The 21363-nt window shown below is 52.9% G+C and overlaps 1 protein-coding gene across 1 annotated transcript; it reads left to right on the top strand.

Annotated features, from left to right (window-relative positions):
* Positions 1-960: 960 nt before the first annotated feature.
* On the top strand, positions 961-19975 carry Bik (BCL2-interacting killer). The gene is made up of 5 exons (NM_053704.2): positions 961-1059; positions 16854-17025; positions 18506-18604; positions 18975-19092; positions 19508-19975. The coding sequence occupies exons 2-5, from the start codon at positions 16859-16861 to the stop codon at positions 19598-19600; spliced, it is 477 nt and encodes a 158-aa protein (NP_446156.1). The 5' UTR covers positions 961-1059; positions 16854-16858; the 3' UTR covers positions 19601-19975.
* The last annotated feature ends 1388 nt before the right edge of the window (positions 19976-21363 follow it).

Consider the following 21363-nt stretch of genomic DNA (forward strand, 5'->3'; position numbering starts at 1 on the left):
GACCCTCTAACATGTGAGGGGAGGGGCTGTCTCCTTGTGTCAGGAGAACATTTAAGGAACCCCAAGTATTACCTCTCTCCGCACAGGAGAGGGAAGAGCCCAGTTTACTTGACCAAGCACGCAGCAGGAGGCACCTGCCCCAGACCCTGACCTCTGCATCACCGAGAGGAGCTGACCTGGGATAAACAAGCTTTGTTGTTATATAGATAGTGGTTACTTTGTAATTCAGCCAGCCCTACATCAAAACACACCTCAGAGCCCCTAGTCCCGGGAACTGGAGACTGAACTCCTCCCACTTCACCTGTAATTCTAGATTTCACCTCCTACGGATCCCCTTCCTACACCCTAAGTCTTAGCTGGAGGGCTGGGCGAGCTCCGCATTCACCGGGAGAGAGGAGAGAGGAGGAGGGGGCAGGGGGTGGGTGGGGAGAGACTGGGAGGTGCAGCGGGAAGCTTGTAGCAGGCAGGCAGGAGCAAAGGGAAGCCGTAGGCTTCACCCCTGGTTTCTGGGAAAAACTTTCGACCTTCGTGAAGATTTAAAGACACCCAACTCCCAAGTGTAACAGCCTGAAGAGCGCGGAGTTCTGAATATTTGCTTCACCCAAGCCCTCGTCCGTTCTGAGCCTGAGTTTCTACGTGGGTAAGTGGTCAGGGAAAAAAGCACCGAGCCTTTAGTACTGTGAGGATTAAATAGGCAGCCCTTGCTAGGATTCGGCTACGGCGATGGCAGAAGCGGCATCTACGAATACTCGGGTGCGGAGAGCACACTCGCAGATGCACTGGCACGGACACTGTGTCAGGTCCGCAGGCGACGGAAGAACGTCTGCAAGTTAACGACTTTTAAAACAGCGGTTCTGCAGCCACTATTTAGCCAGGGATTTGGAGCCCCGGAGGGAGGGGCTAAAGGGGAGGAGCCGGACGAGCGCGGCCACCTATCAGTGCCCAGCCCGCCGCTCACAATAACCCGCCTCCAGCCAGCGCCCCCAACTCAGCCACCCGAGTCTGGGCCGAGAGGTGTTCGGGCAGCTCGCCCGCCGCTACGCCAGCTTAGCCGGGCAGGTAAGCGCCCGGTAGCCCTAGCCCAAGTAGCCGGAAGGTTGGGGACCCGTGTTCAAATCCCTTGGTAGCCCCGGCTCCGAAACGTCCCCTCCGCGTCTCACACCCCAGAAGGTGCTAGCCGCGTCCGCGTGTCTCGCTGCGCTTCCGTGCACTGGGGTGGCCCTTGCGTCCTGGCTCCAGGACTTGGTAAGCAAGTGGCCTTGGCTGTCGCCGTGCCCTCGGTGTCGGAAACTTGGGGGAAGCAGCTCGGGACCAGGGCGCGGCACTGCCACAGTAGGGCGCCCAGGCTCTGCCCCGGGCGCAGGCGGAAGATGGCGTCCGCACCTGTCTCCGCGAGGACCTGGGAGTTCGCATCTGTCCCTCCCTTGGGGATCCTGGGATCCGTACCGTTCCTGCCGCGATCTGGTAGTTTACACCTGTCCCCGATAGAATCCAGCTTCGCATCTGTCCCCTCTGGGACCCCGGGACGCACGTCTTCGAGGGGTGGCAGAAAGGCCTTCTTAGGCGACCTGGGTAGTTTAGTCCATCACTTTCTCGAAGCTCCTCGCCACCTTCCGGTGCCGAGGCGCAGGGACCGGGAGGGGATCGGAGGGTCCACCAAGGTCATCTGTGTGCTTCCCAGAGTACCACCCACAACCGACACCGGGGGCTCAGTACTTCTGTCACTTTCGCTGTCCTCTCCGGCCTTGTGGCCTTGCGGATGCATGCGGATGCAGGTGGTTTTGTAAACTTAATTGCAGTTTTGAAGTGCACTGAGCCACCCCTGCAAAGTGTTGTTGTTTACTGTTGTCGCTGCAGGTGATAACACTGTTACTGTGGTCTGGAGCCAGGTGCAGAGCTCTCTAGAAGGTTGGTTTCATACCTGCTTTGGGGTGTGGGGGTGGGGTTGTCAGTGAACCTTAATCTTAACCTTTGGGGAGCAGGCTTCATTTCAGACAGAGTAACGGGCATGTGTTCCAGCCGCCACACAGAGCGGACTCCCATAAAGGCTGGCTCCGTCAAAGCCTGGAGGGTTTTCTTGGAGGCCATACCAACCTCTCTACTTGTGACCTGCTTTCCGTTCTGACTGTGTGGCTTTCTAGAGGTTCCTCCACCATTCTGGACCTCAGTTTGTTGAGTTTTTGAAATGTATCCTGGTTTAACCTGGAGGGGAGGGACCTCACCCAAGAAGCCGCTGAGCTACTCAGCAATGCTACCTTGATTTCCGTTCTGTTTGGGCGCGATTACTGTTGCCGCTTTACCAGTATCCACTGAAGGCTTATCTGGGGCCCTTGGCTGCCTTTGGATCTAGTGTCCTGCCTAGGGCAGGTGGCACTCTGACCTCCCAGCCTTGCCCCTCCCCACGCCTCACTCCCCCCTCTCCATATTCTCCCCTCTATACTCCAGGATTTGAGGCATAGTCTCAGGTAGCCTAGGCTCGCTATGTAGCTGAGTTTGGTCTTGAAACTCCTGATTCTCTTACTTTCCCCGCCTGAGTCCTAGGATTCCAGGTACAGTTATTGTGCCCAGGTTATTTATTTGTAGCTAGGGATGGAACTCATGGCCCTGTGCCTACTGCCATTTTTCTTTCTTTTTTTTTTTTTTTTCCGGAGCTGGGGACCGAACCCAGGGCCTTGCGCTTCCTAGGTAAGCGCTCTACCACTGAGCTAAATCCCCAGCCCCTACTGCCATTTTTCTTAAGGCCTCACTATGTAGCAGGGCTAGCCTTGCATTCTCCATCCTCCTGCCTGCCTCCAGAGTGTTGACTCTTCGTCTGCTTTCTGTTGCTAATAAGATGCAATGCCTCAGGTCGAGTCAAGTTATAAAGAAGTGAAATTTATTCTGGGTTCGTGTGGGGTTGAGGGGTCATATTGGATGACGCCCTCTCTCTGGCAGATGACAACATACATTGTGCATTTTACCCACCTCCTAAAGATCTAGTCTCTAAACCCCACAGTGAAGTCGAGTTTCCCCCTCCAAATACCTCACGAGGGGGATTAAATGTCAAAGCTCCAAGCTTTGGAGACCCCCCCCCCCAGTCATATCTAACCACAGCACCTCTCCTTCAAGGTCACAGAGCTGACACTGACCTTGGCTGCTGTTTCTCTGTTGTTCCTGCAGAGTTAGGTTTTAAAGGTTGTTCGTGGTTTGCTCTTTTGTATTTTGGAGACAGGGTCTCACACTTTATAGACCAGGGTGTCTTTGAACTCTCGATTCTCTCACCTGAGATGCTGGGGTCATGGGCCTACGATACCAAGAGTATTTTTTTTTTCTTACCTCAAAATCTGCACCTTGCCTGAGGATGCTGGCTTCCAGCCCAAGTTTGGAAATGCAGAATGTCATTTTCCAGCTTGGTGACAAACTTGTGTAACTTCGGTTCTAAGCTGTCCCCTAGTTAGCATTTTAAAGTTGCCTTTTGTTTTGATTCTAGACCTGGGGATGGGACCCTGGGCTTTGTGTATTTTAAGTAACACTTTACCCCGGAGCCACAGTTGATCCTTTTCTGTAGCAATGCTTCTTCAAGCACTGGGAGGTTTATAAGAGACCATCAGAGTGATACAGCCCTGTCCCCATGGGTGTCTATGTGGCTCTTCATCTTCTGATGACACCTTCCCTGACAACCCCTCCACGTCTACCCTTCCTGTCATTTCACCCATTCGTTGTCCTGTCCTAAACCCTTGGCTGTCTGAAATCTCACGAATTCGTGTCCTGACCTTCTGTAGCCTGCATGTTCTGTGAGCCAAGGAACATCACAGGAGAGCCCGTCATAGCCTGGACTCTCTCCGGGTGGAGAGGTTACCTGTGTGCTGGTCACTGTGGGGTGGGTGATATACAGTGATGAAATCACTGAGAGCAAAGAAGCCCGAGACTGTGGACTGGAGATGTAGCTCAGTGGCAGAGTTGCTGGATATTACACACAGATTCCTGGGTCAGCTCCCAGGGATGGAGGCCAATACTAGCTCGAATTCGGGAAGGAAGCAGAAGTTCAAGGTCATTCATTCTCGGCTGCATATTGAGTTGGAGGCCAACCAAGAATACAGGAGACCCTGTCTTGAAAGAAAAGAAAAGAAACAGGGTACAGTTGGCCCTCCTATCTTATGTTTCTTTCCCGCCTCTCTTAGGAGCAGGGCAGGGATATTTGGAAGGCCATATTGAGCTGTCTTTTGCCACAGACAGAATTCCCCCCTCTCCCTGGAAAGCGTCCTGTTTTCAGTGAGTTGGTTACATTTGTGGACAATTAATGACTCTGGCTTCCTCTGCGGCTGACTGAGTGAATCCCGCCAGAGAAGTCACTGTTTTGCTCTCTGCTTAGAACAATTCTGAAGCTGTTTCAAGGAAGTGCTGAACGGTGCCCGGCTTTTGTTGGTAGCGGCCACCAGGAAGCCAGCAGTGGGTCTGGCCTGGACATGTGTGGCTGCTTCCTTTCTCCTACCCTTGGTTGGCTGAAGCCAAGCCTTAGGAGGAAAGTGTCAGCAAATACATTCCAGGCCCGTTTCTTGGCCCCAAGGCAGGCGGGAGAGGGCAGGGCACAGGGCGGCATGGCAAGGGCAGCTGATTTACCTAGTGTCAACACTGAGTTGTGACAATACAAAACACCCTCTGGGCACTGCCAAGCAAACCTGTTTTTCTGGAGATGGGAGAAAACTTGGCGCCCAGTTACCCAACCTGAGAGGAAGCTCACCATGCCGGAAAGGGCAGTGAAGAGGAGCCTACCTGGGCATCTGGTGAAAGGCTGTGTGCTGGAGACCACTCCAGGGTCCTCCACACAGGGGTATTGTCCCCCCTGTCTCTGTGAGCTGCTCTTTCTTTCCGTTTTTTTTGCAGAGAACTTTCCCTAGGCAGACAGACAGATAAACATTTAATGAGGCCATAAAGGGCCAAGTGCCCTCTCCAAGTCAGCTGACAAGGCACTGGGACAGCAGAATGAGGAGCAGTTGAATTGTCCTGGAGACAGGGCTGAGAAGCAAGCAGGACCCCTGGCCTACTTAGGGCGTGGGATGCTGAAGGCTCAGTAAGTGGGTCTAGGTAAGAGCCCAACACCACCAGAAAGAAGGGGGAGGGTGGAGTCGGCGTCCCGGAGGAGGCCTGTCAGTGCTGGTGCTTCCTCCTCAGGTTCAAACATTCTAGAGCATATAAATGTCTTAGAGCTGAAAAGGGAGGCTGTAGCTTGCTACTCTGGCCTTCTCTAATGGGGATAGAAAAGCAGAGAGTTCTGGCGTGTGCATGCTTCTGCTGCTGCTGCTGCTGCTGCTGCTGCTGCTGCTGCTGCTGCTGCTGCTGCTGCTGGGGTGTGTGTGTGTGTGTGTGTGTGTGTGTGTGTGTGTGTGTGTGTGTGTTTTGAGAGGGGGGCTGAAGATTCTAGACTCAGTCAGGAGAATTGTTACATTGTTACACTTCCTCTGGGGATTGGACAGGGCCTGGCCAGGTGCTCTACGGAGTCGCATCGCAGACTGGAGTGTTCTCAGAGAGGATTAACCAGGCGAGCAAGCCTCTCTTCCCTGCAGAGGAGCTAGGGGTCCAGGAGGCCTAAGGGAATCTGTCCAAAGTTACACAGAACCCAGCCGTTCAGAGGGCCTGTCTTAACAGGGGAGTTTCCCCCAGAGAAATCCATGTTTAACAAAACACTTGCCGGTCTCCGGTCATGTGCCTGGCAAGGAAACAGAACCCAGGTGGGTGCCTTCCCTATATACAGTTGAATGACCTTATGTGTCTTCCTGCAGTTCTCACTGGCACTGTTGGTGAGGGCAAATTTCAAATGCTTTTTGTCCAATGTTTAAGGTTAGGGCTGGGGATGGTTCAATTGGCAGTGTACTTGCCTAACATCCATGAAATTCTGGGGTCTTTCCCCAGTACTGTGTAAAACTGAGCGTGGTAGAGTGTGTCTGTAATCCCACATGAACAAGGCAGAGACAAGAGGATTAGAAGTTCAAGGCCAGCCTTGAAACCCACAGTACTTTGTCTAAAACAAACAAAAAGTTTACGTTGGCTGTCTAAGCTGAAGACTCGTCCCTGTCCCCGGCCAATCACTTCTATAAGTTCTGTTGCCCTCTGTAAAGGTTTGCTTATAGATCTTTCTTCTGTGAGGTCATTTACAGATAACTGAAAGGCTCCATCCACAGTAAGCCATCTACAACCGCCTATAACTACAGTTGCAGGGCATCTGATGCCCTCTTCTGGCCTGCATGGGCATTGCATGTACAAGGTGCACATACATGCAGGCAAAACACAGGAAATAAAACAGATCAATCTAACAGTGTCTGTGCTCGCAGGTAGCGCTGAGGTTGGTGGTGACAGCTGCAGGCCAGACTGAGGGGTTGAGCCTGTGGGGTTACTTCCAGGCCACCACTTTCCAGGTCACTGGGCAACACCCACAGACACAAATGTCCCTTCCTTTCTCTCTCCTTCCTGTCTTCCTTCCTTTTTTACTGTTTCTCTGTCACTGCTGGGAAGTGAGCCCCACCCACCCCGCCCCCAAGCAGACTGTTTTGAACATTTATGGGTTCCTGGGAATGAGATCCTGAGTCTGGCTTGGGGAAAAAAAATACTTTAAGACAACTATTCTATGTCCCACCAGTATGAGCCAATAACAAGGATTTTCGTTTTTCTTTGAGTTGGTGTTGGATTCCACAGGCATGGACTCAGACTGAATGATGAGGGACGAATCTGTGGTAGAAATGCCATGCCCCTCCTATGGCCTCCCTGCCCCCCCATCCTGATAGCCCTCCTCCTCTGAGAGATAAGTTTGTGTGTGTAGGTGTATCTGTCTGTGTCCTGTGTGTGTGTGTTGTGAATGGGCAGGTGTGTGGAGGTCAGAAGTCAGTGATGGGTGTCTTCCTTAATCACTCCCTACATTTGGGGGACAGAGTGTCTCACTGAACCCGGAGTTCACCCATTTGGCTAGACTCCCTGCACAGTGAGCCTCAGGGAACCTCCTGTCAAGAGTCAGGCCAAGCCCCGTCATCCCAGGCTTTTGTGTTTTGCTTGTTTTTTTTTTTTTGGTTCTTTTTTTCAGAGCTGGGGACCGAACCCAGGGCCTTGTGCTTCCTAGGCAAGCGCTCTACCACTGAGCTAAATCCCCAACCCCTTGCTTGGTTTTTTGTTGTGGTTTGCTTGTCTGTTTTTGTTTGATGAGACAGCTCTGACTATCCTGGAACTTGGTCTGTAGACTAGGCTGGCTTCAAACTCAGAGATCCATTGACTCTGCCTCTTGAGTGCTGGGATTAAAGGCGCACCCCGCCACCGCACAGCTCAAACCCGGCTTTTGTATGGACACTGAGAATTGGAACCTACTGCCCGCTCAGTTTCCCCAGGGCTGCTGGGTACCCGAGGAGTCACATGGTACAACCCCCCCCTCCCCCTCCCCAGTTCCTCCCCCAAAACTCAGAATTCGAATGTGCAACTTTGATAGCTGCCGATTGATCCCTCCGAGAGAGTGAACTTGCCTGTTTGGAGAGGAGTATGGGGTCTTTGGCCACTTGCTGGGCTGTGTTTCTGACTGCTTTCCGGGTCTGTTGATTCAATGGCCCAGCTTTAATGGAGGCACTGGTTGGTGACAGAAAGTGGGTAACAGTGTGTGTCTTTTCATCTTAACAGTGGTCAGTCCTGTGCAGGAAACGATCTCAGTTGGAGCCAGAGACAGTACGTGACTGGTCTGTGGTCGCATAGCAGAGACAGAGTAGGAACTAGAGCCCGAGTCCCTCTGCCCATAAGTTGTTCCCGAGTTGGATAGGCTACTGGCACTTGGAACATTCCAGCTTCAAGGTTTGGAGTGGTCCCTAGGAAGGGCAGCAAGGAGTTCTGATGGTGAAGACCAGGGATAACATCACCCGCTGCCCACCCAGGTGACTTCGTAGCCCCAGGCCCACCCCATCTGCTCCTGGTTTGAACATCTGTGGGGCGGGCAGCAGGGTCCTGCCTGCTTGGTGTCCCTGGCAAGATGTAGCTTGGGGGTTGCTGTCAGGGACTGAAGCCCCTGGTGCCTGCAGGGTTGAACTAGCCAGGTCTGCCTTTGCTCCTGGGAGGGAGAGAGCATGCCCCATTCCCAGACGAGCCTGTGGTCACACAGCTGAGGGCACAGTGGGTCACCACACACAACTTGTAGGGAATCAGTGCATTGCTCCATCTAGAGAGTAGGGAGGCGCAGCCAGCTTGGATTTGCATCCTGAAGTCATTGGGTAAAACAGGGCTGTAGCCTGGGTGAGGACTTGGGTAGGTGTGTTCTCCTTTCATGGAAGGATCCTTGTCGGAAGAAAAGGAAGGAAGGAACCTTGATGTTGAAAACCAGCGCAGTTTCCTGGGAGATCACACTGGGTCTTCTGGGAATACCTGGCCTTCGTTTATTTCAACAAACACCTGCTCCGTGTCAGGTCGGATGTTGGATGTGGGACACAGGCACTAACAGCAGCCCTGTTTTTCAGCTGCTCACTCTACCAGGTCCATCAACATGGACTGTGTCCCTGGGCCCCTACAACAGTATCTCCAGTTAGAAGTGAGAAGACACGAGGCTGCCCAAGGACAGCCAGCATCCTGTTTCCATGTTCTAAACCACGAAGGAAGCAGAGTTGGGCGGAGGTCAAGAGAGGTCTGTGAACTCTGAGGGCTCCGTGTCCAGGAACATGACACCTGGGCTGAGCTCTTCCGGACCCTTGGGAATGGCCAGGTTCCCGAGCATGCTCAGATGGTGGCCACTTCGTTTGCAAAGGTCAAGGGTCATAGCATGGCCCAGCTCATGGTTCCTGGGTGTGGTCAGAGCCAAGGCCAAGGCTGGAAGAAAGAAAAAGTGTAGCATGACACTTGGTAGGGGTGGAGGGTGCGGGGGTCTGCGGATCCACAGAGTTGTGGTAGGTCAGCCCTGAGGTTTCTGCCTGGTGGACGTCTGCTAGAGAAGATCTGTCGTGGGAAGGGGTGGGGCTGGTAGGATGATTGACATCAGAGCAACGACTCTGCAAGGACCCTCCTAGCCCGGCTCTACCCAGTCCTGGGTCACATGTGATTGCCCTCTCCGTTCTGATTCTTGACCGTAAGTAGACACAGAGGCTCATGGGAAAGGCTTGGATAAGCTGATTTGTGATGGCTGTGGGAGAGTTACACTGGAAGCAGAGGGAGCAAATCCACACAGAGCTGAGCCTTGCTTACACACCCTTCAGGTTCTAACAGGGGCAAGCCCTAGGACTCTTGTCTGGACAAGGAGCCCCACAATGCGGCTCTGTTATCTCCACTGAATAGCATGTAGGGAAATTGAGTCCAGAGGATGGGAAAGGCAAGTTGAGGTTAGGGTGGGATTGTTGTCTGCGTGAGGACTCCTGGACCAATCAAGGTGTAAGAGCCGTGGAATCCGAGAGGGTTCTAAGGAAGACAGGGAGATGGGTGCCTGACCCTCTGGCAGGGCGGGTTCTCTCAGGCCTCTGCTGTCAGCAGCCATCTGGTGCTGGCGGTGCTTGGAGTTCAGCTTGTCAGGTCAGAGGATAAAGGAGAAGGCCAGGTGTCGAGCTTCCGTGGCCCCTGCCTGGGGTGGGTTGGGAACACTGGTCTGCTCTGAGGTGGAGCTGAAGGTATAGAGGTGGAGGCTGAGGTCTGGGGAGAGAAGGAGGGGACAGATGCAAATTTAGGCCGGTCCTGCTTTCCCAGGGAAATGGCTTTGCATTCTGAGTCACCCCTGACCTGAGCCTCAGGGCAGGCAGGTTCTGGACAGTTTTACAAGGACCACCCTTGTAGCACAAACTCACAGACACACGTAGACACACACGTTTGTACATGCTTCTTCTAGTCTGTACCACGCCGAGACATGTTGGCTGTAAACCTGTCCTTGTCTCTGTTATTCTGCGTCTTTGATAAATTTATTATTTTAGATTTGGTATTTTGAGATGAAGCCTCTGGTAGCTCAGGATGTCCTCTAACTTGCTATGTAGACCAGGTTGACCTTAAACTCTTTTTTTTTTTCCTTTTTCTTTTTTTTTTTTTTTTTTTTTTCGGAGCTGGGGACCGAACCCAGGGCCTTGCACTTGCTAGGCAAGCGCTCTACCACTGAGCTAAATCCCCAACCCCTGGCCTTAAACTCTTAATCCTCCTGCTTCCACCTCCTGAGTTGAGATTACAGCCTGTGCCATATCGCCTGCTTCTTTCCCCTCCTTTATGTAGGAGTTTTAGAGTTTCTGTAGGAAGATTTTACAAGGTTAACTTGACCTGAATGAAGCCTTCATTTTCTTTTCCTTCCTTTTTTCTTCTTCCTTCCTTCCTTCTTCTTTCATTTTCTGTTGTTGTTACTGTAAAAAAAAATGTACTTGTGTTCAACTGTATTTTTTTTCTTTTGAGACAGGGTCTCACCCTGTAGCCCTGTCTGGCTTGGAACTCACTATGTAGACCGGGCTGGCTGGACCAAACTCACAGAGATCCCCCTGCCTCTGCCTCCAGAGTGCTGAAATTAAAGGCTATCACCACGATTGATCAGTGACATCGGTTTGGCTTGGAGTATGGGGCTAGAGACTTTGGCATATCTATGTTTGTGTACTCTGCTATTCCATGGGACCATGACACTGCATAGGCTCCCATACCTGCTGACCCATTGAAGGAGGCACAGCAGGAGGGAGGGGACCCCCCCAGGTGTCCTAATGCCAAGCCTTGCCCTTGCCCCAGTGTAGGACATCTGTGGCTTCCACCTCGCCTTCTGTGTGAGCTGTACTGTCTCCTCCCTGCCTGTCAGTACAATGGCATGGTCAGTGAGGTCAGGCTGCCCCGTGACATGGTGGCATGGCTGGCTGCTGCCCGGGGTTTCGAATGGCTCCTGTGAAGTACAAGCTCAACCTGGGAAAGGGCCTCTCATGGCCCATCGGGGCTGAGTGGCTTTGAGCCAAGCGAGCTAAAGACAAGCTGGCATCTCTACTGCAGGTCCCCGATCTCCCCTTTTCTTTGTAACTGCGCCAAGCACTCGCTGGGACAACTGTGGCAAGGGCTTTGAGGTACCTGTATGAGCACATGGGGCATGCTGGGTGACCTTGCCCGGCCCCTACCACAGGTCATGACCTGGTGGTGTAGGGGGCTTGCTCCCACCTGACAGTCGCGCAGCTCTGTCTGCAGGTGCACAGAGCAGGTGGAGCCCCTGTCCCTCCCGCCGTAGCCCACAGCTTCTGCCTCCGGGCAAAGGTGTAGCCTGGCAGGTGCTGTGGCTGTGGCTGTGTTTACGCTTCTTATCCTTGCGGCCCGGCTCCTGGGAGATTTGAGCTTCGGTCAGGAACAGATGTCCACCTCTTCTCCACCTTCCTCTCAGGAAGGGGAGACAGCCACCTCTTTGTTGAGACAGAAACTCTGGACGTTTATTCTTTTTCCACTTCTGGAAGGAAGAACAATGCTACCCTTATATGGCGCCTCTAAGCCTGGAGCTCACCACGCCCTCGTGCCTGCTGTGGTGGCTGATGATGTCACCTTGTGTGCACTCGGCTCCTTGATCGCACTGGCATTTGAGGTGCATTGCTGACAGTCACCTGTCTCAATTCAGTCCTGAGACACCTGGAGGGTGCCAGCTTCTGTCCCCCAAGTGCCTAGGCTTCCAGCCATCTCTTTCTTTAGTACAGGAAGTGTCAAGTGAATGGAGACAAGTGTTTAGTCTCAGTGTCCTCAAGAGGATGGCTCTGTGCCTGCAGTCACTCCACTTGACGATGGACATTAGTCTGCCTTGGAGAAGAGACAGGAAATCCTAGGTCACCGTCCATTCTTGGCTCAGTATGAGCTTTTCTAAGACCCAGTGTTCTCTTTGAATATAAATCACTTTCAGGGTGGGTCTTGTGTGTCCTTGTGTGTTGCTAAGGCTAATGCCGGCGTCTTGTGCATGCTAGGCAATGTGCTGCCCCTCGCTGCATTGTTGGGAGGGGAAATAAAGGAATCTTTGCAAGCACTTTGGACACAGCCTGGTGCAGGGTAGGAAAGCAGGCCCAAGCCAGCAAGATCTTTGTTCTGTCTCAGGATTGGGCATCAGAAATTTATTGGATTTAAGATATCACCTGTTTATATACAATGAGGTATATTAAGGACTGGGCTGGAAGATGTCTGTTGACATCCTCAGCACTGAAACAGAAAGCCAAGCCTGGCTGTGCTTGCCTGCAACCCCAGAGCAGGAGCAGCAGAGACAGGAGGATTCTGAGGTTTGCTGCCCCAGTGAAGGGTCCTGCCTCAAAAAAGAAGTGGAGGGCAACCAAGAAAGACACCAACGCGTTGACCTCTGGCCTTTTCATGCACACACACACACACACACACACACACACACACACACACGCACATGCACAGGCAAATACATACAAAAGACAGTATAGGGATGAGGCCAGAGCCTACTCATGAAATTCCATTTCCCTTATGTCTCCTATGCACTTTCCCATATGGGCTGAGAGTAATTTATGGAATATTAGGTAATTCTGGGCATAGGATGAAGTTTCCACACTCTGAGCCGTCAGGCACATGGTCTGATGTTGGGGCTCAAGGTTTTGAGTTTTGGATTTTGGATTCTAGGGCTGCTCAATGCCTTTTTTTCTTTCCTCCCTCCCTCCCTCCCTCTCTCCCTCCCTCCCTTCCTTCCTTTTCTCCTCCTCCTCTTCCTCCTCCTCCTCCTCCTCCTCCCCCTCCCCCTCCTCCTCCTCCTCCTCTTCCTCCTCATCTTCCTCCTCCTCCTCTTCCTTCTCCTCTTTTTAATTTAGAAAAGGTCTCTGCTTCCTGAAGTCCCGGCTAGACTAGACAGTACTGGACTGGCCTTGAACGCAAAGCAATCCTCCTGCCTTAGCCTCCCAAGGGTTGAGGTTACAAGTGTGTGACTTGGGCTGTTAAGAGCCCAGGTTCACACCTTCATCGCCTTGATGCCATGGACTTAAGGCAGCTGGGTACCCTGTGGGTGAACTATGGCAAGACAGAGTCCCACCCAGACTGCCTCATCAGGGATGAAGCCATTGCAGATGTGGGAGTCACCGCTGGGAGTTCAGGAAGCCTCTGACCACTGGAGTTGAGAACTCTGAATGGGAATTTGAACTGGGAAGGTGGGGGAGGGGGGCGGGTTACTGGCTCCCTCTACTGCTGCAACTCCAGCCTACACCTCCATGTTCATGACAGTCAGGAGGGGAGCTGCCCTGGATTGAATTCATTCTCATTCTCCCTCCCCCTCCCCCTCCCCCTCCCCCCCCCCTCTCCCCCTCCCCCTCCCCCTTCCCCTCCCTCTCTCTCTCGTTTTAATTGTTGCTGCTGGTTGCTTATTCCCGAGTGAGCTGCAGACAGAAATCCCTGCTGGCGGGTCAGTGGTTTACGCTACTAAACGGACCTTTGTCATTTCGTAGGAAAGGTGCGCTGTAATTTCCGTAGGTGGCATTTGGGAAGAGTTTGCCACACAGACTAGGTCCCACTTAGGTAACTCTCCGCTGAGGTGGAATCGTTGGCAGCTTTAGATCCAGCGCTCCCCCCCCCCCCCCCCCGCAATGGTCTCCGATTCCTGCTGTACGGAGATGCTCTGCACCTCAGGCCTCTCCACTCGGTCTATCATGCGCTCTTGCTTCCTGCAATGCGTCATGTCCTATATAGAAATATGGCGGTCCCGGTGATGCTTTACCTCCTATGTGCTCTATGTAGCTATTCCAAGTGACCTCCAAGTGACCTCCAAGGCCAAGGCAGCGATATTCCTCTGGACATCAGAGAGTTAATGGTGCTTCTGAGTCAGCACATGCTGGGCCTTCTCCATGTCAGCTGCTTGCCTCCTTCTTGTTGAGCAATTATTAAGTTTATGAACAGATTCTCCACTAGAGATACCATGTTTCTTTTTTTTTTTTTCCCGGAGCTGGGGACCGAACCCAGGGCCTTGCGCTTCCTAGGCAAGCGCTCTACCACTGAGCTAAATCCCCAACCCTGAGATACCATGTTTCTTAATCACATATTGGGACTCATTTATAGGATGCATGATAATGATAATCATCGTTGTCACAATGAACCCTCCTCCTGATATTGTACAGAAGGTTTCTGAGGTGATAACATATATTTTTTTGGATAGAAAACACAAGAGAAGGGCTGGAGAGATGGCTCAGTGGTAAGAGCACTGACTGCTCTTCCAGGGGTCCTGAGTTCAATTCGCAGCAACCACATGGTGGCTCACAACCATCTGTAATGGGATCTGATGCCCTCTTCTGGTGTGCATGAAGACAGCTACTCACATACTCGCTTAAAATAAATAAGTGAATCTTTTTTAAAAGATTTATTTGTTTTATATATGTATTTATGCCGCTGTGTTGGTGGCAGAAAGTACTATCCTGGACAGCATGGTCTTTCTAGGTTTAGGCAGGGATCTTTGCATTCCTGTGAGTTTGGCCTCTGCTCCCTGTCTTCCAACCCTGTGTCCAAATTCTTGGAGACTTCACTGGCCAGACTTGGTCACATGACCAGCATTGAAAGGGATGCTGGGAGCTGGAGAGATGGCTCAGCGGTTAAGAGCACCCGACTGCTCTTCCAGAGGTCATGAGTTCAAATCCCAGCAACCACATGGTGGCTCACAATCATCTGTAATGAGATCTGATGCCCTCTTCTGGTGTGTCTGAAGACAGCTACAGTGTACTTATATATAATAAATGAATAAATCTTAAAAAAAAAAAAAGAAAGGGATGCTGGGCAAGAGAATGGGTCTTGTTGGACCTTGATGAGTGCTGGTGCAGAAGAGTTGTCCTAGCAGGAGCTGGGGGATGGTTAGAGAGCAAAATGAAGCCTCTGACAGGAGATCAGGGGAAAGGGGGCTGCAAAGTACTGCGTGGCCCCCTTGGTTTGGAAGATTCATATGTGGCTACAGAAGTGTTTAGAGGAAAGACTGACCAGCATGAGATCATGGAGGACTCTGGTCTGTCTTATTTTGCTCATTTGCCATAACTGCTCCAGAGCACCAGCAGCCATTAAAGGGGCGGGGAACAGCAACACATCCCTTTAATCCCAGCACCAGGAGGCAGAGCAGACAGATTTCAAGTTCAAGGCTAGGCTGGTCTACAGAGAAAGTTCCAGGACATCCAGGGCTACATCAAAAAACTTTGTCTCAAAGGTGGAGTTGGGAGTGTCAAGGGCCTGGGAGGAGGCCCAGTGGAGAAGGAAGTTGCTTTGCAAATCTGGTAACCTCGGTGTGATTCCTAGAACCTGCGTGAAGGTGGGAGGAGAGAATGCAGTCCACAGAGTTGTCCTCTGACCTCCACATGGCCAGTGTGGCATGTGTCCCCTTCCGCCATAGACACACACTGAGAGTAAGAAGATAACAAGTAAGCGAGGAGAGGAATGTGAGGTTGGAGGTGCAGCCCATGGCACACTCTGTCTTGTCTTATGTGAGGTTCAAGTTCCGTCCCTAGTTAGAAAGTGGTGAAACTCGTGAGTCGTGCTCTTCATGAAGTCCGGGCTGAGGAGTCGCTCTCCTTGGGAGCTCACTTCAGTCTCTTCGTGGGCAGGGTGCCTGGGCTTTCCTCCGTCCTCAGGGACAGAGCTGGAGCCCTGAGCATGTGCTCACCTCAGAGAACCAGCACTTGGTGACTTGCTGAGGCACACGGCCTGTGTGGAGCAGGACTCTGGAGGTGGGTGACGGCCCGAGCAGCTCAGAGGAAATGGCCACAGAGGCAAGGTTATTCTTAGGTGTGGGGCAGCAGAGTCTGACGTTTCCCCCCATTACAGGGATCATGGCCCATGTTTCTGTCATAGACGGTCAAAGAGAGAAAAGTGACAGCCACTTTTTCTATCTCACGGGAGCCTTCAGGCATGAAGACCTGGAGACATGAAGAACTTTATGTATGTGTATGTTTTATGTGTGGGTGTGCATGCATGTGTGTGTATGTACAAATGCATGCACACATGTGGAGGCCAGCAGTCAACATTGGGTGCTGTCCCCAGGAGCTGTCTGCCTTGGTCACTCCCCCCCCCCCGCCTCCAAGATTTATTTATAATTGTGTGTGTGAGGGTATTATATATACATATGTGTGAGGGTGTGGGTGCCCGTGGAAGGCAGAAGAGGACTTCTGTTCCCCTGGACCTGGAGTTTATAAGTGGTTGTGACCTGCCAGTGTGGATTCTGGGAATTAAACTCTGATCCTTTGCTAGAGCCATATGCACTCTAACCAACTAAGCCGTGCCTCTAGCCCTGACTTGGGTTTCTGAGACAGGATCTGGAATCTAGGGCTGGCTGGCCAGCAAGCCCCAGGGACTCTGTTTCCAGCTCCCCAGTACTGGGGTTCCAGGCATAGTACTGTGCCCTGCCTTGTGGTCTGGAGATCTTGAGTTGGGTCCTCATGCAGGTATAGTAAGCACAAACACTTTATGGTCTAAGCTTCTCCCAGCCCTTGGAGAAATTTGGTTTGATGCTCAGGCCTGGTGACAGGGCAGTAGCGTGCAGAGGTGTGGCTGGACAAACAGCATTAGCTCACTCTGTGACAGACTGGGGTGGGGCCGGTGGGGAGTCTATTCAGATTCTTTTTTTTTTTTTTTTTTTTTTTTGGTTCTTTTTTTCGGAGCTGGGGACCGAACCCAGTCTATTCAGATTCTTTAAACTTCTTGATCCTCAAGGGACAAGAACAGAGGACCAGAAGCTTGTTGAAGCTTTGTGGCCTGCTTTGGGAAAGATAGTCCAGCTTGTGTGAACAGCCTGGGTGGAAGCCTCTGGTTTCTGTGACTGGTTCTGGGGAGGGCTGGGAGCACTCACACCAAGGCCCTGCAGGCCCCAGGGGCTTCTCGTACCCCATGTGCCAAGCACCTACTATGGTCTGTTGTTCTGAGCCCGAGTAGCCACCGTTGCATCGTTCTGGGGATCTAGTCACACCCTGTCTTATTTTATCCCACAGAAGACATGTCAGAGGCGAGACTAATGGCCAGAGACATTATCAAGACTCTTCTACACGACCAGGTCCCCCAACCTGCAGTGGTCTCTGGGGCTCCCAGCATGAAGGAGCCTGTGGGGGTTGAGGACGTCAGTCCTGTGAGAGACTTGGATTTCATGAGGTGCCTGGAGAGCAGGTAGGGACTGACCAATGACCAATGGCCTCCACTGGACAAGGGTTGGAACAGCTCCTTCTATAGAGAGGAGTGGGGGAGAGGGGAGGAGGCAGGGTGGGAGAGAACAGGGCAGGGAGCTCCTGGAGATGGCTCCCCGCCCCCACAGAGCTCCAGTGTGCTTTCTGAGTGTTGGGACCAGCACAAGGCAGCCTGAACCTGGCCCATCTGGTTTCACTAGCGACATATCTCTCTGACCAGATGGGGAAATCAAGGTCCCTCTCTGCTCAGGGTCTGAGACCCACTGTTCACTTCCCAGCAGGAAGAGAGCAGCCATGCTGGCCAGGGCGAGCCCTTCTGTGCACAGGCTCTTTGTGTGTACCCTCAGCTTCTGGGTTCTCTGTCACTCTGGATGGAATTAGTGTCCCCTCACTTTCTGCTCCGTTCCTGAGTAAAGTGAAACCTGGGTCTCCCAGGGAGTAGGTGGGACCAAAACCTCGCAACCTGGTTGCCAGGCAACTTTCTGGGTTCCTCGAACCCTTGTGACCATCAGAATCAGGACTAGACCTGGGACACTGGGTGTGTGGAGCAGGTGGCCCTCGCCCCTCCGTAGGGGCTTTCCAGTGAGCTGCTGCGTCGCTGGTGTGGAATGTGTGGGCAAACCCCAGGAAGGGCTTAGCCAGGCTGGTTTCAGTGTGTGTATTCATCACACAACTGTCTCCTGTTTCAGTGGAGACTGACTGTTTTAAAAGACTTGTTTTATGTGCATGAGGGCTTGCCTGCACGTACGTCTGTGCACTCTGCTCATCCCTGGTGCCTGCAGTACTCAGAGGAGGAGGATGCATCCCCTGGAACTGGGCTTATAGGTGGTTGTAAACAAACATGTCCTCTGCTGGAGCAACACGTACCTTTAACTGCCGAGCCACCTCTCCAGCCCGAGATTGTCTTTAAATTGAAGTCATGTGCTACCATGCCTGGCTCACTTGGGAATTTGGTTTACCGCTCTCCATCTGGAGAAGGTGCAAACACAAGTGCTTTGAGTCTTGGAGCAGGATAGATTGAGGACCTGTAGGAAGTCAACTGAAGGGGGCTCCAAACACCCACACTTGCTCCCCTCCCCAGGGTTCTCTCAAGGAAAGTTCAGGTGTTTTTCTGGGGTAAGCTGTCCCTGACGTCCAGGCAGGGTCACAAGATACTCCCCAGTACTTTTGTGTCTGACTTCCACAAAGGGCAGACATGGGATACAGGCTGACATAGGTCCCAGGTTGGCCCCTATGCCCAATGTCTCAGTACTTTGTGGTTTATCCTACAGCAGCACATTTGAAATGGCTTTTACTCCAAAATGCACCCATGGATAGGGGGACACCAGGAAGGTTTGCTGCGGACTCCTCAGTATCCCCCTGCTGTCCCCCTCACTGGGTCCGGAGTCCCATAGGAACTGGCTAGGTGTGTGGTATGGCCTCCCCAGCATAACCACACTTAACTGCCGCATGCCTGCCTGCAGAAACCAGGTGGCCCTGAGGCTAGCCTGCATCGGCGATGAGATGGACCGGTGTCTTCGGAGCCCCCGTCTGGTCCAGCTGCCTGGGATTGCTATGCACAGGTAACCAGTTGCCCAGTGGAACCAGACAGGGCTGGGCCCCAAGGGAGCCCTGCAAACCTTGGAAGAAGAGTGTGTGAGTTCTCAGGCAAGCCTGAGACCTCACCCCTCACCCGGGTCCCCCAGTCCTCCCTCTGGCCTTAGCAGTAGATCAAGCTGGAGAGTCCGGAGAGATCCCAACTCACAAGGCAGTGTGGGTTTGGCCCAGAGGCTCAGGGGCCTTCAGAGTGGGAGATGCTCCTTGGAGCTGGCTCTGGGCAGAGAGCCAGAGGAGCACAGAGGCTCTCTGTAGGCCATACTGTGATGGGTCACACTTGTACACTTCCAGCGCCCACGGCTATAATACCCACCTTGTTCGTATCATGTCTTACAGACTTGCTGCCACCTACAGCCAGACGGGTGTCAGAGGTATTTTCAGAAGCTTGATTGGAAGCCTCACCAACCTCAGGGAAAATATCTGGTCCTGGAGAGTCTTCACTCCTGGCGCCTGGGTGAGAACCTTGAAGCCTCTAGTCCGAGTGTTATCCTTCCCACGGGGCAGCCAGCAGTGCCTTAGCCATGCTGTCTAGTTCCCCGCAGTCTCCACCCCTCTCTAGTTTCTTCCCCACCTCTTTGCACTTCTGCCCCATCTCAGCAGCCCTAGTGTGTGCAGCAACTGCTTGGCCAACTGAGGGAGGTTCGAGTGCACACTCACAGTGCCTTCTGGCCCCTCCTGCGGGAACCTCCTTCTAAAAGAGAATGCACTCAGTCATAAGTCCCCTGCTCCCCCGAGGTGAATGGCTAAATGACCACGTTCACACCGTGTCTCAGATTTCCCCAGCTGTGCATAGTTCTGAGTCCCAAGCGCTGTCTCCTCACCCCAGCTGGTCCCTGGGCCTCACTAACCTTCCCCTCTTGATCCCACAGGTGTCACCTGACCAGGACCCTGGGCAGCTGTTTCCCATGGTGCTGCTGGTCTTCTTGCTGCTGGGTGGGGCCTGGCATTTGCAGCTTCAGTGAGGTGCAGCTGGGGCAGGGCTGGCCCCTGTCCCCCAACCCCTAGAGGTGCCGGCACCCTAACCGTGGTGTTTTCTGACTGTCCCTTTTTTTTTTTTATATTTAACTCAGGATAGTGCTGAGATTTCATACAGGTTTTCTGGGTTTTTGTAAGGTAAATGAATTCACTATACCTCAGGAGCGTTACTGGCTAAATATCCCTGAGGCCTGGCTGGCCCTTCTCTCTTGACCCCTGCCACCTTCCTCTCTGCAGGCTGGTCCTGTGGCCACCAGTGGGGGGAGTGCCGGCCACACCCCTGTCTGTGAAGCCTTGAGGCACGGAATCTACTGGACTAGATTCCTTTGGGGTGGAGAGTTCAATAAAGGGTTGTTTCCAGGAGTTCAGTAGTGTTTCCAGCCAGCCTCCCCTTAGGCCCTCTGTGGGGCTGTTACATTGTGGATGTAGATGGGGGAGGGAATTTAAAGTGGCCTCTGCCCCCAGTCCTGTGCCCAAAAGGGCCATAAGAACTGGTGGGCGCCCAAAGCTCCCCTTCTCCCGAGTTTCTCTGTGTAGCCCTGGCTGTCCCGGAACTCACTCTGCAGACCAGGTTGGCCTTGAACTCAGAGATCTGCCTGCCTCTGCATGGTCATGCCTAGCTCCTCTGCACTCTCCTGTCCCCTTCTGCCTGTATCCTGATGGGGAAGTCTGTCACCTCCTGTGTGTGCAGGCGTAGCTATCATGAAGAGCTGTGGTGTTGGGGTGTGCTACACAAGACACACCAAAGGAGGAGGGCCAGGTCTCCCACTTCTAGGCCTCATACCTCCTCCAGGCCTGGCCCATTATCTTTCTAGGCCAACCAAGGCCTCCACCTGAACTTGGGTTTCTGTCTGCCCATTCCCATCAGACACCAAAACAGTGCCCCTCCCCACATGGCTGCCAATGGCTGTGACCACTTTCTCTGGCCTCCCAGATGCCCTCATTGTGTCCTTCAATTGTTCTGAACTTCCCAGTTCTGGGTGAGGTGCTTGTTCTGAGTTGCCCCACCCCCACTCCCGCTGTCTTGTGCTCCCCTCTGCCACCTCCACCTTACCTGGCAGCCCCAATGCCCTTCCCAGGAAGATGGGACCATGAAGGAGATGCCTTCCTGAGAAGAGCCAGTTTTTTTTTTTTTTTTTTTTTTTGGTTCTTTTTTTTTTTTTTCGGAGCTGGGGACCAAACCCAGGGCCTTGCGCTTCCTAGGCAAGCGCTCTACCACTGAGCTAAATCCCCAGCCCCGAGAAGAGCCAGTTTTGGACATGGAGCAACCTGGCATCAAGTCCAAGGGACCGGCTGGTGAGATCTCAGCCCGAAGGACAATGACCAGAGGTGGCTGATCCACATTGGCCATCAGAGCTGGCTCATTCCTTGGGACAGGAGCTAACTCTGCTCTGGCTCTGATCATACAGGGGGGAGGGGAGATGGTGGCAGCAGGCATGAGCTCTGGGGACGGGAGGAAGGGACCTTTCTGGTCTGGGCAAGGGAGGCAGATGTCACTTAGTGCCAATGGCCCAGCGCTTCCCCACAGACCATCATCAGCCCTGTGGGCCTCAGTGGGCCTCCTACTCACTTGGACACAGGCTCTAGGCCCTCTCTTCAGCAGCTGTGACCCTCAAGTTGGAGCCTCACTCCAGGCAGTAGGAACTGGAGGCACACCCAGTACTTGGTGCACTCCCTTCTCAGGGTGCAGGTCAGCCAGTTTCTCTGGGCTTTCCTCAGTTCCTAAGCCATGGCTTTCTCTGAACTGGCA

The sequence above is a fragment of the Rattus norvegicus genome, chromosome 7 (genome assembly GCF_036323735.1).
Source record: "Rattus norvegicus strain BN/NHsdMcwi chromosome 7, GRCr8, whole genome shotgun sequence".
NCBI lineage: Eukaryota > Metazoa > Chordata > Mammalia > Rodentia > Muridae > Rattus > Rattus norvegicus.

What these genes read in the sequence shown, in the direction of transcription:
- Bik (NM_053704.2), top strand. Translation starts at nt 16,859, where the DNA reads ATGTCAGAGGCGAGACTAATGGCCAGAGACATTATCAAGACTCTTCTA. An exon ending in ATGAGGTGCCTGGAGAGCAG is followed by an intron (nt 17,026 to 18,505) that starts GTAGGGACTGAC and finishes GCCTGCCTGCAG; the next exon opens with AAACCAGGTGGCCCTGAGGC. An exon ending in CCTGGGATTGCTATGCACAG is followed by an intron (nt 18,605 to 18,974) that starts GTAACCAGTTGC and finishes CATGTCTTACAG; the next exon opens with ACTTGCTGCCACCTACAGCC.